Here is a 17,630-nt window from a genome sequence, read left to right on the forward strand (position 1 = left end):
GCTGCCTGGACACACAGTCATGTGTGTCCAGGCACTTAGAGGTACAAGTTGTATCATGACGTGAGGTGTAAAGTTTAGTTGTCCAGTGTTGTTATCAGACACTTTGTTAAATCGCTGTTTGTATTGATAGCTTATGTAAGAATACCGTCATTATGTAATATGTAATGTACGCCGTAAGTGGCAATGTTATGGTCAGGAAGCCTTGAATGTAAGACATTTGGGGGGGTCAAGGTGGGGTAATCTAGTGGTGAATTATATATAACGGACCAATGTGATGTAGGGTGGATGGGTTACAAGGCATAATGGAACTCGTGTATTATCATTTTGTGAGAGTTACAATACACGGGAAAGTTCAGTCCAGGTAATTATATCATTATTTGTGATGTTTTTTTAATATTTATTGTCATAATGTTTTAAGTAACATAAAATATATTCCTAAACATATATGCAATGTTATTATTTAGGATCTATTGTGGTGGAGGAGGTAGAGGTGTGTCATTTATTATAGCATGTCTTAGTGGTAGGATGACATATTGGGCCACAATGTCATCCTTCGTTTACTTATATACGAATTATAGGCATCCTAGGCGGCTTGAAGTGTATATAGCTACTATAATGTACTCTCATTGGTTTTAGTTATTCATTATATTGTAATGTTTTAAATAAAATATAAAAATAGTGTTACCAGAGGAAAAAAAATGAGTTTCTGCCTTTTACCCTAAACGGTGTTTACATAATCGTTAAGTAAGTAAGTTTATTCAGGTATACACAAATACAGTTACATAGAATTATCATACATAGCAGCATATGTGTAGAGAACCTGGGATAACCCAAAAAAGTCAGACAGAGTGACTTATTTCCATTAGGGTCCTTTTACCTTACTATTATAAAGGTTATAATATCTTCTTATTATTCTATAATGAAGATAACATCTTATTATCATACTAAAAAGACTATCTACTACACGAGGGTCATTAAGACTATCTACTACACGAGGGTCATTAAGACTATCTACTACACGAGGGTCATTAAGACTATCTACTACACGAGGGTCATTAAGACTATCTACTACACGAGGGTCATTAAAACTATCTACTACACGAGGGTCATTAAAACTATCTACTACACGAGGGTCATTAAAACTGTCTACGAGGATCATTACTAGGAATAACGTAAAATTTACTCGTATGTTAGCTAAAAAATAGAAAATCATTCCCCTCCCTTTCATTTTTACATTATCTTCTATTGAAAGGTCCTGTCTAATGTATATCTCCTTGCATATCAATGGTATCTTAGAGTAAAATTGACTAATCTTATACATTTTAATGCATTTTTCATTATTTAGAAACATGTAAAACATTACAATCTCCCATTGCTAAGACTAAAGTTGTTTGCAATCGTGTCATTACGATTCCCTGAGTCTTATAACAATAACACCAAACTATCGTAACAGGTAACAGAACGTGTTGAGGAACGGGTGGCTTTCATGGCCACTGTGTACCACAATATGCTGCCAGAACGCTTGCAGCGCTACGACTATTCCTGGGTGTACGAATATGGGTCTCTGGACTTCAGCATGGCTCAGCCGGGTATAAAACCCCAGTGGCAGTCACTCTACTACCCTCTCACAGACACTGTGTGGTTGGCTATCATTCTAGCCTTGCTCCTCGCCCCGTTCGTCTTGATTTTGGTAAGAAATAGGATTTAACAGCAGAATCGACTAATTTAAGGTGCGATGTGGAAGGTGAGATGTGGAACTATCTTTAATTCCCTTGGATCAAACCTGATTGCCTCCCATTACCCAAGTGCTGTACTACCATTCCAGGATTTGCGCTGTTTTGTGAATATAATATCTGTACCCAATATACAAACAATAGAGGCAGTGGAGAGTTTGTGTACCCCTTATCCATCCTGTAGAAGGCAATGGATAGTTTATTGTGAACTCCTAACGCCTATACCTAATTGGTTATAAATGACCATTATTTTTAAAGGGGTGGACCGGTAAGCCAGCGAAAAGCCTCGGTCAGATGACCAAAAGCTCGAAACGCGGGTCATCAACTAAGACGAATCTGACCTAACCTAACCTAATATAAAATAATTGAAAAATTATCCGTATCATTGATATAACTGAAATTGCATATTTCTGCTTTTCGAAATCCAGCCAACTTAAGTATTAACATTAAAAGATTTTCACTATGAAGGTCATAATAAAATGGGTCCTTGAGATACGATAGTAACCCCTTCCAGAAGACGCATCGATCCTTCAAACCTATCGTAACTCAAATCCCCAAAAATGCAGGATTTTACAGTTAATTCGTTGCAAGTCCCGAAAAGTGTAATTTTTTCTGTAGCTTGGACTTCAAGAGCTCTTGATTATAATAATAATTGAACTTGAAGAGTTGGGAGTGTGATGGTGGGAGAGAGGGTAGAGAGAAGGTTACTGGATGGTAGCAGCTCTTCCAGTCGCTGCCTCTTGGAAAAGACTGTCTCCAGTAGGTTATTTCTGTGCCTTTCTCCTAAGATGCACATCTCAGTTTTTCGGGGTCTGAGTGCTCTCTCATAATCAGTGCCGGATTAAGATTTCGTAGGCCCCTGGGCTACAGCTACTGTCAGGCCCCTGGGCTACAGCTACTGTCAGGCCCCAGGGCTACAGCTACTGTCGGGCCGCTGGGCTACAGCTACTGTCAGGCCCCTGGGCTACAGCTACTGTCAGGCTCCTGGGCAACAGTTACTGTCAGGCCCCTAGGCTACAGCTACTTTCAGGCCCCTGGGTTACAGCTACTGTCAGGTCTCTGGGCTACAGCTACTTTCAGGCCCCTGGGCTACAGCTACTGTCAGGTCTCTGGGCAACAGCTACTGTCAGGCCCCTGGGCTACAGCTACTGTCAGGCTCCTGGGCTACAGCTACTGTCAGGCTCCTGGGCTACAGCTACTGTCAGGCCCCTAGGCTACAGCTACTTTCAGGCCCCTGGGATACAGCTACTGTCAGGCCTCTGGGCTACAGCTACTTTCAGGCTCCTGGGCTACAGCTACTGTCAAGCCCCTGAGCTACAGCTATTGTCAGGCCCCTGGGCTACAGCTACTGTCAGGCCCCTGGGCTACAGCTACTGTCAGGCCCCTGGGCTACAGCTACTGTCAGGCCCCTGGGCTACAGCTACTGTCAGGCCCCTGGGCTACAGCTACTGTCAGGCTCCTGGGCTACAGCTACTGTCAGGCCCCTGGGCTACAGCTACTTTCAGGCCCCTGGGCTACAGCTACTGTCAGGCTCCTGAGCTACAGCTACTGTCAGGCCCCTGGGCTACAGCTACTTTCAGGCCCCTGGGATACAGCTACTGTCAGGCCTCTGGGCTACAGCTACTTTCAGGCTCCTGGGCTACAGCTACTGTCAGGCCCCTGAGCTACAGCTATTGTCAGGCCCCTGGGCTACAGCTACTGTCAGGCCCCTGGGCTACAGCTACTGTCAGGCCCCTGGGATACAGCTACTGTCAGGCATCTGGGCCACAGCTACTGTCAGGGCCCTGGGCTACAACTGCTGTCAGGCCCCTGGGCTAGAGCTACTGTCAGGCCCCTGGGCTAGAGCTACTGTCAGGCCCCTGGGCTACAGCTACTGTCAGGCCCCTGGGCTAGAGCTACTGTCAGGCCCCTGGGCTACAGCTACTGTCAGGCCTCTGGGCTACAGCTACTTTCAGGCCCCTGGGCTACAGCTACTGTCAGGCCCCTGGGCTACAGCTACTGTCAGGCCCCTGGGCTGCAGCTACTGTCAGGCTCCTGAGCTACAGCTACTGTTAGGCCTCTGGGCTACAGCTACTGTCAGGCCCCTAGGCTACAGCTACTTTCAGGCCCCTGGGCTACAGCTACTGTCAGGCCTCTGGGCTACAGCTACTTTCAGGCCCCTGGGCTACAGCTACTGTCAGGCCCCTGGGCTACAGCTACTGTCAGACCCCTGGGATACAGCTACTGTCAGGCATCTGGGCTACAGCTACTGTCAGGCCCCTGGGCTAGAGCTACTGTCAGGCCCCTGGGCTACAGCTACTGTCAGGCCCCTGGGCTACAGCTACTGTCAGGCCCCTGGGCTACAGCTACTGTCATACCCCTGGGCTACAGCTACTGTCAGGCCCCTGGGCTACAGCTACTGTCAGACCCCTGGGCTACAGCTACTGTCAGGCCACTGGGCTACAGCTACTGTCAGGCCCCTGGGCTACAGCTACTGTCATGCCATTGGGCTACAGCTACTGTCAGGCCACTGGGCTACAGCTACTGTCAGGCTCCTGGGCTACAGCTACTTTCAGGCCATGAGCTACAGCTACTGTCAGGCCCCTGGGCTACAGCTACCTTCAGGCCCCTGGGCTACAGCTACTGTCAGGCCCCTTGGCTACAGCTAGTGTCAGGCCACTTGGTTACAGCTACTGTCAGGCCCTTGGGCTACAGCTACTGTCAGGCCCCTGGGCTACAGCTACTGTCAGGCCACTGGGCTACAGCTACTGTCAGGCCCTTGGGCTACAGCTACTGTCAGGCCCCTGGGCTACAGCTACTGCCAGGCCACTGGGCTACAGCTACTGTCAGGCCCTTGGGCTACAGCTACTGTCAGGCCACTGGGCTACAGCTACTGTCAGGCTCCTGGGCTACAGCTACTGTCAGGCCCCTGAGCTACAGCTACTGTCAGGCCCCTGGGCTACAGCTACCTTCAGGCCCCTGGGCTACAGCTACTGTCAGGCCCCTTGGCTACAGCTATTGTCAGGCCACTTGGCTACAGCTACTGTCAGGCCCTTGGGCTACAGCTACTGTCAGGCCCCTGGACTACAGCTACTGTCAGGCCACTGGGCTACAGCTACTGTCAGGCCCCTGGGCAACAGCTACTGTCAGACCCCTGGGCTACAGCTACTGTCAGGCTCCTGGGCTACAGCTACTGTCAGGCCCCTGGGCTACAGCAACTGTCATGCCCTTGGGCTACTGCTACTGTCAGGCCCCTGGGCTACAGCTACTGTCAGGCTCCTGGGCTACAGCTACTGTCAGGCCAATGAGCTACAGCTACTGTCAGGCCCCTCGGCTACAGCTACCTTCAGGCCCCTGGGCTACAGCTACTGTCAGGCCCCTGGGCTACAGCTATTGTCAGGCCACTTGGCTACAGCTACTGTCAGGCCCTTGGGCTACAGCTACTGTCAGGCCCCTGGGCTACAGCTACTGTCAGGCCACTGGGCTACAGCTACTGTCAGGCCACTGGGCTACAGCTACTGTCAGGCCTCTGGGCTACAGCTACTGTCAGGCCCCTGGGCTACAGCTACTGTCAGGCCCCTGAGCTACAGCTACTGTCAGACCACTGGGCTACAGCTACTGTCAGGCCTCTGGGCTACAGCTACTGTCAGGCCACTGGGCTACAGCTACTGTCAGGCCCCTTAGCTACAGCTACTGTCAGGTCACTGGGCTACAGCTACTGTCAGGCCACTGGGCTACAGCTACTGTCAGGCTACTGGGCTACAGCTACTGTCAGGCCCCTGGGCTACAGCTACTGTCAGGCCTTTGAGCTACAGCTACTGTCAGACCACTGGGCTACAGCTACTGTCAGGCCTCTGAGCTACAGCTACTGTCAGGCCACTGGGCTACAGCTACTGTCAGGCCCCTGAGCTACAGCTACTGTCAGGCCCCTGGGCTACAGCCATTGTCAGGCCACATGGCTACAGCTACTGTCAGGCCCTTGGGCTACAGCTACTGTCAGGCCCCTGGGCTACAGCTACTGTCAGGCCCCTGGGCTACAGCTACTGTCAGGCCACTGGGATACAGCTACTGTCAGGCCCCTGGGCTACAGCTACTGTCAGGCCCCTGAGCTACAGCTACTGTCAGACCCCTGGGCTACAGCTACTGTCAGGCCCCTGGGCTACAGCTACTGTCAGGCCACTGGGCTACAGCTACTGTCAGGCCCCTGGGCTACAGCTACTGTCAGGCCTCTGAGCTACAGCTACTGTCAGACCCCTGGGCTACAGCTACTGTCAGGCCTCTGGGCTACAGCTACTGTCAGGCCCCTGGGCTACAGCTACTGTCAGACCCCTGGGCTATAGCTACTGTCAGGCTCCTGAGCTACAGCTACTGTCAGGCTACTGGGCTACAGCTACTGTCAGGCCCCTGGGCTACAGCTACTGTCAGGCCCCTGGGCTACAGCTACTGTCAGGCCCCTGGGCTACAGCTACTGTCAGACCCCTGGGCTACAGCTACTGTCAGGCCCCTGGGCTACAGCTACTGTCAGACCCCTGGGCTACAGCTACTGTCAGGCCACTGGGCTACAGCTACTGTCAGGCCCCTGGGCTACAGCTACTGTCATGCCCTTGGGCTACAGCTACTGTCAGGCCACTGGGCTACAGCTACTGTCAGGCCCCTGGGCTACAGATACTGTCATGCCCTTGGGCTACAGCTACTGTCAGGCAACTGGGCTACAGCTACTGTCAGGCTCCTGGGCTACAGCTACTGTCGGGCCCCTGGGCTACAGCTACTTTCAGACCCCTGGGCTACAGCTACTGTCAGGCCACTGGGCTACAGCTACTGTCAGGCCCCTGGGCTACAGCTACTGTCATGCCCTTGGGCTACAGCTACTGTCAGGCCACTGGGCTACAGCTACTGTCAGGCCCCTGGGCTACAGCTACTGTCATGCCCTTGGGCTACAGCTACTGTCAGGCCACTGGGCTACAGCTACTGTCAGGCTCCTGGGCTACAGCTACTGTCAGGCCCCTGGGCTACAGCTACTTTTAGGCCCCTGGGCTACAGCTACAGTCAGGCCCCTGGGCTAGAGCTACTGTCAGGCCCCTGGGCTACAGCTACTGTCAGGCCCCTAGGCTAGAGCTACTGTCAGGCCCCTGGGCTACAGCTACTGTCAGGCCCCTGGGCTACAGCTACTGTCAGACCAATGGGCTACAGCTACTGTCAGGCCCCTGGGCTACAGCTACTGTCAGGCCCCTGGGCTACAGCTACTGTCAGGCTCCTGGGCTACAGCTACTGTCAGGCCCCTAGGCTACAGCTACTTTCAGGCCAGTGGGATACAGCTACTGTCAGGCCTCTGGGCTACAGCTACTTTCAGGCCCCTGGGCTACAGCTACTGTCAGGCCCCTGGGCTACAGCTACTGTCAGGCCCCTCGGCTACAGCTACTGTCAGGCTCCTGAGCTACAGCTACTGTTAGGCTTCTGGGCTACAGCTACTGTCAGGCCCCTAGGCTACAGCTACTTTCAGGCCCCTGGGCTACAGCTACTGTCAGGCCCCTGGGATACAGCTACTGTCAGGCATCTGGGCCACAGCTACTGTCAGGCCCCTGGGCTACAACTGCTGTCAGGCCCCTGGGCTACAGCTACTGTCAGGCTCCTGAGCTACAGCTACTGTCAGGCCCCTGGGCTACAGCTACTTTCAGGCTCCTGGGCTACAGCTACTGTCAGGCCCCTGAGCTGCAGCTATTGTCAGGCCCCTGGGCTACAGCTACTGTCAGGCCCCTGGGCTACAGCTACTGTCAGGCCCCTGGGATACAGCTACTGTCAGGCATCTGGGCCACAGCTACTGTCAGGCCCCTGGGCTACAACTGCTGTCAGGCCCCTGGGCTACAGCTACTGTCAGGCCCCTGGGCTAGAGCTACTGTCAGGCCCCTGGGCTACAGCTACTGTCAGGCCCCTGGGCTAGAGCTACTGTCAGGCCCCTGGGCTACAGCTACTGTCAGGCCTCTGGGCTACAGCTACTTTCAGGCCCCTGGGCTACAGCTACTGTCAGGCCCCTGGGCTACAGCTACTGTCAGGCCCCTGGGCTGCAGCTACTGTCAGGCTCCTGAGCTACAGCTACTGTTAGGCCTCTGGGCTACAGCTACTGTCAGGCCCCTAGGCTACAGCTACTTTCAGGCCCCTGGGCTACAGCTACTGTCAGGCCTCTGGGCTACAGCTACTTTCAGGCCCCTGGGCTACAGCTACTGTCAGGCCCCTGGGCTACAGCTACTGTCAGACCCCTGGGATACAGCTACTGTCAGGCATCTGGGCTACAGCTACTGTCAGGCCCCTGGGCTAGAGCTACTGTCAGGCCCCTGGGCTACAGCTACTGTCAGGCCCCTAGGCTACAGCTACTGTCAGGCCCCTGGGCTACAGCTACTGTCATACCCCTGGGCTACAGCTACTGTCAGGCCCCTGGGCTACAGCTACTGTCAGACCCCTGGGCTACAGCTACTGTCAGGCCACTGGGCTACAGCTACTGTCAGGCCCCTGGGCTACAGCTACTGTCATGCCATTGGGCTACAGCTACTGTCAGGCCACTGGGCTACAGCTACTGTCAGGCTCCTGGGCTACAGCTACTTTCAGGCCATGAGCTACAGCTACTGTCAGGCCCCTGGGCTACAGCTACCTTCAGGCCCCTGGGCTACAGCTACTGTCAGGCCCCTTGGCTACAGCTATTGTCAGGCCACTTGGCTACAGCTACTGTCAGGCCCTTGGGCTACAGCTACTGTCAGGCCCCTGGGCTACAGCTACTGTCAGGCCACTGGGCTACAGCTACTGTCAGGCCCTTGGGCTACAGCTACTGTCAGGCCCCTGGGCTACAGCTACTGCCAGGCCACTGGGCTACAGCTACTGTCATGCCCTTGGGCTACAGCTACTGTCAGGCCACTGGGCTACAGCTACTGTCAGGCTCCTGGGCTACAGCTACTGTCAGGACCCTGAGCTACAGCTACTGTCAGGCCCCTGGGCTACAGCTACCTTCAGGCCCCTGGGCTACAGCTACTGTCAGGCCCCTTGGCTACAGCTATTGTCAGGCCACTTGGCTACAGCTACTGTCAGGCCCTTGGGCTACAGCTACTGTCAGGCCCCTGGACTACAGCTACTGTCAGGCCACTGGGCTACAGCTACTGTCAGGCCCCTGGGCAACAGCTACTGTCAGACCCCTGGGCTACAGCTACTGTCAGGCTCCTGGGCTACAGCTACTGTCAGGCCCCTGGGCTACAGCAACTGTCATGCCCTTGGGCTACTGCTACTGTCAGGCCCCTGGGCTACAGCTACTGTCAGGCTCCTGGGCTACAGCTACTGTCAGGCCAATGAGCTACAGCTACTGTCAGGCCCCTCGGCTACAGCTACCTTCAGGCCCCTGGGCTACAGCTACTGTCAGGCCCCTGGGCTACAGCTATTGTCAGGCCACTTGGCTACAGCTACTGTCAGGCTCTTGGGCTACAGCTACTGTCAGGCCCCTGGGCTACAGCTACTGTCAGGCCAATGGGCTACAGCTACTGTCAGGCCACTGGGCTACAGCTACTGTCAGGCCTCTGGGCTACAGCTACTGTCAGGCCCCTGGGCTACAGCTACTGTCAGGCCCCTGAGCTACAGCTACTGTCAGACCACTGGGCTACAGCTACTGTCAGGCCTCTGGTCTACAGCTACTGTCAGGCCACTGGGCTACAGCTACTGTCAGGCCCCTTAGCTACAGCTACTGTCAGGTCACTGGGCTACAGCTACTGTCAGGCCACTGGGCTACAGCTACTGTCAGGCTACTGGGCTACAGCTACTGTCAGGCCCCTGGGCTACAGCTACTGTCAGGCCTTTGAGCTACAGCTACTGTCAGACCACTGGGCTACAGCTACTGTCAGGCCTCTGAGCTACAGCTACTGTCAGGCCACTGGGCTACAGCTACTGTCAGGCCCCTGAGCTACAGCTACTGTCAGGCCCCTGGGCTACAGCTATTGTCAGGCCACTTGGCTACAGCTACTGTCAGGCCCTTGGGCTACAGCTACTGTCAGGCCCCTGGGCTACAGCTACTGTCAGGCCCCTGGGCTACAGCTACTGTCAGGCCACTGGGATACAGCTACTGTCAGGCCCCTGGGCCACAGCTACTGTCAGGCCCCTGAGCTACAGCTACTGTCAGACCCCTGGGCTACAGCTACTGTCAGGCCACTGGGCTACAGCTACTGTCAGGCCACTGGGCTACAGCTACTGTCAGGCCCCTGGGCTACAGCTACTGTCAGGCCCCTGAGCTACAGCTACTGTCAGACCCCTGGGCTACAGCTACTGTCAGGCCTCTGGGCTACAGCTACTGTCAGGCCCCTGGGCTACAGCTACTGTCAGACCCCTGGGCTATAGCTACTGTCAGGCTCCTGAGCTACAGCTACTGTCAGGCTACTGGGCTACAGCTACTGTCAGGCCCCTGGGCTACAGCTACTGTCAGGCCCCTGGGCTACAGCTACTGTCAGGCCCCTGGGCTACAGCTACTGTCAGACCCCTGGGCTACAGCTACTGTCAGGCCCCTGGGCTACAGCTACTGTCAGACCCCTGGGCTTCAGCTACTGTCAGGCCACTGGGCTACAGCTACTGTCAGGCCCCTGGGCTACAGCTACTGTCATGCCCTTGGGCTACAGCTACTGTCAGGCCACTGGGCTACAGCTACTGTCAGGCCCCTGGGCTACAGATACTGTCATGCCCTTGGGCTACAGCTACTGTCAGGCAACTGGGCTACAGCTACTGTCAGGCTCCTGGGCTACAGCTACTGTCGGGCCCCTGGGCTACAGCTACTTTCAGACCCCTGGGCTACAGCTACTGTCAGGCCACTGGGCTACAGCTACTGTCAGGCCCCTGGGCTACAGCTACTGTCAGGCCCCTGGGCTACAGCTACTGTCAGGCCACTGGGATACAGCTACTGTCAGGCCCCTGGGCCACAGCTACTGTCAGGCCCCTGAGCTACAGCTACTGTCAGACCCCTGGGCTACAGCTACTGTCAGGCCACTGGGCTACAGCTACTGTCAGGCCACTGGGCTACAGCTACTGTCAGGCCCCTGGGCTACAGCTACTGTCAGGCCCCTGAGCTACAGCTACTGTCAGACCCCTGGGCTACAGCTACTGTCAGGCCTCTGGGCTACAGCTACTGTCAGGCCCCTGGGCTACAGCTACTGTCAGACCCCTGGGCTATAGCTACTGTCAGGCTCCTGAGCTACAGCTACTGTCAGGCTACTGGGCTACAGCTACTGTCAGGCCCCTGGGCTACAGCTACTGTCAGGCCCCTGGGCTACAGCTACTGTCAGGCCCCTGGGCTACAGCTACTGTCAGACCCCTGGGCTACAGCTACTGTCAGGCCCCTGGGCTACAGCTACTGTCAGACCCCTGGGCTACAGCTACTGTCAGGCCACTGGGCTACAGCTACTGTCAGGCCCCTGGGCTACAGCTACTGTCATGCCCTTGGGCTACAGCTACTGTCAGGCCACTGGGCTACAGCTACTGTCAGGCCCCTGGGCTACAGATACTGTCATGCCCTTGGGCTACAGGTACTGTCAGGCAACTGGGCTACAGCTACTGTCAGGCTCCTGGGCTACAGCTACTGTCGGGCCCCTGAGCTACAGCTACTTTCAGACCCCTGGGCTACAGCTACTGTCAGGCCACTGGGCTACAGCTACTGTCAGGCCCCTGGGCTACAGCTACTGTCATGCCCTTGGGCTACAGCTACTGTCAGGCCACTGGGCTACAGCTACTGTCAGGCCCCTGGGCTACAGCTACTGTCATGCCCTTGGGCTACAGCTACTGTCAGGCCACTGGGCTACAGCTACTGTCAGGCTCCTGGGCTACAGCTACTGTCAGGCCCCTGGGCTACAGCTACTTTTAGGCCCCTGGGCTACAGCTACAGTCAGGCCCCTGGGCTAGAGCTACTGTCAGGCCCCTGGGCTACAGCTACTGTCAGGCCCCTAGGCTAGAGCTACTGTCAGGCCCCTGGGCTACAGCTACTGTCAGGCCCCTGGGCTACAGCTACTGTCAGACCAATGGGCTACAGCTACTGTCAGGCCCCTGGGCTACAGCTACTGTCAGGCCCCTGGGCTACAGCTACTGTCAGGCTCCTGGGCTACAGCTACTGTCAGGCCCCTAGGCTACAGCTACTTTCAGGCCAGTGGGATACAGCTACTGTCAGGCCTCTGGGCTACAGCTACTTTCAGGCCCCTGGGCTACAGCTACTGTCAGGCCCCTGGGCTACAGCTACTGTCAGGCCCCTCGGCTACAGCTACTGTCAGGCTCCTGAGCTACAGCTACTGTTAGGCTTCTGGGCTACAGCTACTGTCAGGCCCCTAGGCTACAGCTACTTTCAGGCCCCTGGGCTACAGCTACTGTCAGGCCCCTGGGCTACAGCTACTGTCATGCCCTTGGGCTACAGCTACTGTCAGGCCACTGGGCTACAGCTACTGTCAGGCCCCTGGCCTACAGATACTGTCATGCCCTTGGGCTACAGCTACTGTCAGGCCACTGGGCTACAGCTACTGTCAGGCTCCTGGGCTACAGCTACTGTCAGGCCCCTGGGCTACAGCTACTTTCAGACCCCTGGGCTACAGCTACTGTCAGGCCACTGGGCTACAGCTACTGTCAGGCCCCTGGGCTACAGCTACTGTCATGCCCTTGGGCTACAGCTACTGTCAGGCCACTGGGCTACAGCTACTGTCAGGCCCCTGGGCTACAGCTACTGTCATGCCCTTGGGCTACAGCTACTGTCAGGCCACTGGGCTACAGCTACTGTCAGGCTCCTGGGCTACAGCTACTGTCAGGCCCCTGGGCTACAGCTACTTTCAGGCCCCTGGGCTACAGCTACAGTCAGGCCCCTGGGCTAGAGCTACTGTCAGGCCCCTGGGCTACAGCTACTGTCAGGACCCTATGCTAGAGCTACTGTCAGGCCCCTGGGCTACAGCTACTGTCAGACCAATGGGCTACAGCTACTGTCAGGCCCCTGGGCTACAGCTACTGTCAGGCCCCTGGGCTACAGCTACTGTCAGGCTCCTGGGCTACAGCTACTGTCAGGCTCCTGGGCTACAGCTACTGTCAGGCCCCTAGGCTACAGCTACTTTCAGGCCCCTGGGTTACAGCTACTGTCAGGCCTCTGGGCTACAGCTACTTTCAGGCCCCTGGGCTACAGCTACTGTCAGGCCCCTGGGCTACAGCTACTGTCAGGCCCCTCTGCTACAGCTACTGTCAGGCTCCTGAGCTACAGCTACTGTTAGGCTTCTGGGCTACAGCTACTGTCAGGCCCCTAGGCTACAGCTACTTTCAGGCCCCTTGGCTACAGCTACTGTCAGGCCTCTGGGCTACAGCTACTTTCAGGCCCCTGGGCTACAGCTACTGTCAGGCCCCTGAGCTACAGCTATTGTCAGGCCCCTGGGCTACAGCTACTGTCAGGCCCCTGGGCTACAGCTACTGTCAGGCCCCTGGGATACAGCTACTGTCAGGCATCTGGGCTACAGCTACTGTCAGGCCCCTGGGCTACAGCTACTGTCAGAACCCTGGGCTACAGCTACTGTCAGGCCACTGGGCTACAGCTACTGTCAGGCCCCTGAGCTACAGCTACTGTCTGGCCTCTGGGCTACAGCTACTTTCAGGCCCCTGGGCTACAGCTACTGTCAGGCCCCTGGGCTACAGCTACTGTCAGGCCCCTCGGCTACAGCTACTGTCAGGCTCCTGAGCTACAGCTACTGTTAGGCTTCTGGGCTACAGCTACTGTCAGGCCCCTAGGCTACAGCTACTTTCAGGCCCCTGGGCTACAGCTACTGTCAGGCCCCTGAGCTACAGCTATTGTCAGGCCCCTGGGCTACAGCTACTGTCAGGCACCTGGGCTACAGCTACTTTCAGGCCGCTGGGCTACAGCTACTGTCAGGCTCCTGAGCTACAGCTACTGTCAGGCCTCTGGGCTACAGCTACTTTCAGGCCCCTGGGCTACAGCTACTGTCAGGCCCCTGAGCTACAGCTATTGTCAGGCCCCTGGGCTACAGCTACTGTCAGGCACCTGGGCTACAGCTACTGTCAGGCCCCTGGGATACAGCTACTGTCAGGCATCTGGGCTACAGCTACTGTCAGGCCCCTGGGCAACAGCTACTGTCAGGCCACTGGGCTACAGCTACTGTCAGGCCACTGGGCTACAGCTACTGTCAGGCCCCTGGGCTACAGCTACTGTCATGCCCTTGGTCTACAGCTACTGTCAGGCCAATGGGCTACAGCTACTGTCAGGCTCCTGGGCAACAGCTACTGTCAGGCCCCTGAGCTACAGCTACTGTCAGGCCCCTGGGCTACAGCTACCTTCAGGCCCCTGGGCTACAGCTACTGTCAGGCCCCTGGGCTACAGCTACTGACAGGCCACTTGGCTACAGCTACTGTCAGGCCCTTGGGCTACAGCTACTGTCCGGCCCCTGGGCTACAGCTACTGTCAGGCCAATGGGCTACATCTACTGTCAGGCCCCTGGGCTACAGCTACTGTCAGGCCACTGGGCTATAGCTAATGTCAGGCCCCTGGGCTACAGCTACTGTCAGACCCCTGGGCTACAGCTACTGTCAGGCAACTGGGCTACAGCTACTGTCAGGCCCCTGGGCTACAGCTACTGTCATGCCCTTGGGCTACTGCTACTGTCAGGCCCCTGGGCTACAGCTACTGCCAGGCTCCTGGGCTACAGCAACTGTCAGGCCCCTGAGCTACAGCTACTGTCAGGCCCCTCGGCTACAGCTACCTTCAGACCCCTGGGCTACAGCTACTGTCAGGCCTTTGGGCTACAGCTATTGTCAGGCCACTTGGCAACAGCTACTGTCAGGCCCTTGGGCTACAGCTACTGTCAGGCCCCTGGGCTACAGCTACTGTCAGGCCACTGGGCTACAGCTACTGTCAGGCCACTGGGCTACAGCTACTGTCAGGCCACTGGGCTACAGCTACTGTCAGGCCCCTGGGCTACAGCTACTGTCAGGCCCCTGAGCTACAGCTACTGTCAGACCACTGGGCTACAGCTACTGTCAGGCCTCTGGGCTACAGCTACTGTCAGGCCACTGGGCTACAGCTACTGTCAGGCCCCTTGGCTACAGCTACTGTCAGGCCACTGGGCTACAGCTACTGTCAGGCCACTGTGCTACAGCTACTGTCAGGCCACTGGGCTACAGCTACTGTCATGCCCCTGGGCTACAGCTACTGTCAGGCCCCTGAGCTACAGCTACTGTCAGACCACTGGGCTACAGCTACTGTCAGGCCTTTGATCTACAGCTACTGTCAGGCCACTGGGCTACAGCTACTGTCAGGCCCCTGGGCTACAGCTACTGTCAGGCCCCTGAGCTACAGCTACTGTCAGGCCCCTGGGCTACAGCTATTTTCAGGCCACTGGGCTACAGCTACTGTCAGGCCCTTGGGCTACAGCTACTGTCAGGCCCCTGGGCTACAGCTACTGTCAGGCCCCAGGGCTACAGCTACTGTCAGGCCACTGGGATACAGCTACTGTCAGGCCCCTGGGCTACAGCTACTGTCAGGCAACTGAGCTACAGCTACTGTCAGACCCCTGGGCTACAGCTACTGTCAGGCCACTGGGCTGCAGCTACTCTCAGGCCACTGGGCTACAGCTACTGTCAGGCCCCTGAGCTACAGCTACTGTCAGACCCCTGGTCTACAGCTACTGTCAGGCCTCTGGGCTACAGCTACTGTCAAGCCCCTGGGCTACAGCTACTGTCAGACCCCTGGGCTATAGCTACTGTCAGGCTCCTGAGCTACAGCTACTGTCAGGCCACTGGGCTACAGCTACTGTCAGGCCCCTGGGCTACAGCTACTGTCAGGCCACTGGGCTACAGCTACTGTCAGGCCACTGGGCTACAGCTACATGTCAGGCCCCTAGGCTACAGCTACTTTCAGGCCCCTGGGTTACAGCTACTGTCAGGCCTCTGGGCTACAGCTACTGTCAGGCCCCTGAGCTACAGCTATTGTCAGGCCCCTGAGCTACAGCTACTGTCAGACCCCTGGGCTACAGCTACTGTCAGGCCTCTGGGCTACAGCTACTGGCAGGCCCCTGGGCTACAGCCACTGTCAGACCCCTGGGCTATAGCTACTGTCAGGCTCCTGAGCTACAGCTACTGTCAGGCCACTGGGCTACAGCTACTGTCAGGCCCCTGGGCTACAGCTACTGTCAAGCCGTTGGGCTACAGCTACATGTCAGGCCCCTAGGCTACAGCTACTTTCAGGCCCCTGGGTTACAGCTACTGTCAGGCCTCTGGGCTACAGCTACTGTCAGGCCCATGAGCTACAGCTATTGTCAGGCCCCTGGGCTACAGCTACTGTCAGGCCCCTGGGCTACAGCTACTGTCAGGCCCCTGGGATACAACTACTGTTAGGCATCTTGGCTACAGCTACTGTCAGGCCCCTGGGCTACAGCTACTGTCAGGCCCCTGGGCTACAGCTACTGTCAGGTCCCTGGGCTACAGCTACTGTCAGACCCCTGGGCTATAGCTACTGTCAGGCTCCTGAGCAACAGCTACTGTCAGGCCACTGGGCTACAGCTACTGTCAGGCCCCTGGGCTACAGCTACTGTCAAGCCACTGGGCTACAGCTACATGTCAGGCCCCTAGGCTACAGCTACTTTCAGGCCCCTGGGTTACAGCTACTGTCAGGCCTCTGGGCTACAGCTACTGTCAGGCCCCTGAGCTACAGCTATTGTCAGGCCCCTGGGCTACAGCTACTGTCAGGCCACTGGGCTACAGCTACTGTCAGGCCCCTGGGATACAACTACTGTCAGGCCACTGGGCTAGAGCTACTGTCAGACCCCTGGGCTACAGCTACTCTCAGGCTCCTGGGCTACAGCTACTGTCAGGTCTCTGGGCTACAGCTACTGTCAGGCCCCTGGGCTACAGCTACTGTCAGGCCACTGGGCTACAACTACTGTCAGGCCCCTGGGCTACAGCTACTGTCATACCCCTGGGCTACAGCTACTGTCAGGCCCCTGGGCTACAGCTACTGTCAGACCCCTGGGCAACAGCTACTGTCAGGCCACTGGGCTACAGCTACTGTCAGGCCCCTGGGCTACAGCTACTGTCATGCCCTTGGGCTACAGCTACTGTCAGGCCACTGCGCTACAGCTACTGTCAGGCTCCTGGGCTACAGCTACTGTCAGGCCCCTGAGCTACAGCTACTTTCAGGCCCCTGGGCTACAGCTACCTTCAGGCCCCTGGGCTACAGCTACTGTCAGGCCCCTTGGCTACAGCTATTGTCAGGCCACTTGGCTACAGCTACTGTCAGGCCCTTGGGCTACAGCTACTGTCAGGCCCCTGGGCTACAGCTACTGTCAGGCCACTGGGCTACAGCTACTGTCAGGCCCCTGGGCTACAGCTACTGTCAGGCCCCTGGGCTACTGCTAATGTCAGGCCCCTGGGCTACAGCTACTGTCAGACCCCTGGGCTACAGCTACTGTCAGGCCACTGGGCTACAGCTACTGTCAGGCCCCTGGGCTACAGCTACTGTCATGCCCTTAGGCTACTGCTACTGTCAGGCCCCTGGGCTACAGCTACTGTCAGGCTCCTGGGCTACAGCTACTGTCAGGCCAATGAGCTACAGCTACTGTCTGGCCCCTCGGCTACAGCTACCTTCAGGCCCCTGGGCTACAGCTACTGTCAGGCCCCTGGGCTACAGCAATTGTCAGGCCACTTGGCTACAGCTACTGTCAGGCCCTTGGGCTACAGCTACTGTCAGGCCCCTGGGCAACAGCTACTGTCAGGCCACTGGGCTACAGCTACTGTCAGGCCACTGGGCTACAGCTACTGTCAGGCCTCTGGGCTACAGCTACTGTCAGGCCCCTGGGCTACAGCTACTGTCAGGCCCCTGAGCTACAGCTACTGTCAGACCACTGGGCTACAGCTACTGTCAGGCCTCTGGGCTACAGC

General features: G+C 56.7%; 1 protein-coding gene across 1 annotated transcript in view; it reads left to right on the forward strand.

Moving 5' to 3' along the window:
- The window catches only part of LOC128704763 (ionotropic receptor 93a-like), a 77,385-nt gene that overhangs the window by 30,714 nt on the left and 29,041 nt on the right, over positions 1-17,630 (forward strand). Inside the window, exon 5 of the mRNA XM_053799897.2 lies at positions 1,454-1,690. Coding sequence (XP_053655872.1) covers positions 1,454-1,690 — 237 coding nt within the window. The remainder of the gene's footprint in view (positions 1-1,453; positions 1,691-17,630) is intronic.

The sequence above is a fragment of the Cherax quadricarinatus genome, chromosome 99 (genome assembly GCF_038502225.1).
Source record: "Cherax quadricarinatus isolate ZL_2023a chromosome 99, ASM3850222v1, whole genome shotgun sequence".
Lineage (NCBI taxonomy): Eukaryota > Metazoa > Arthropoda > Malacostraca > Decapoda > Parastacidae > Cherax > Cherax quadricarinatus.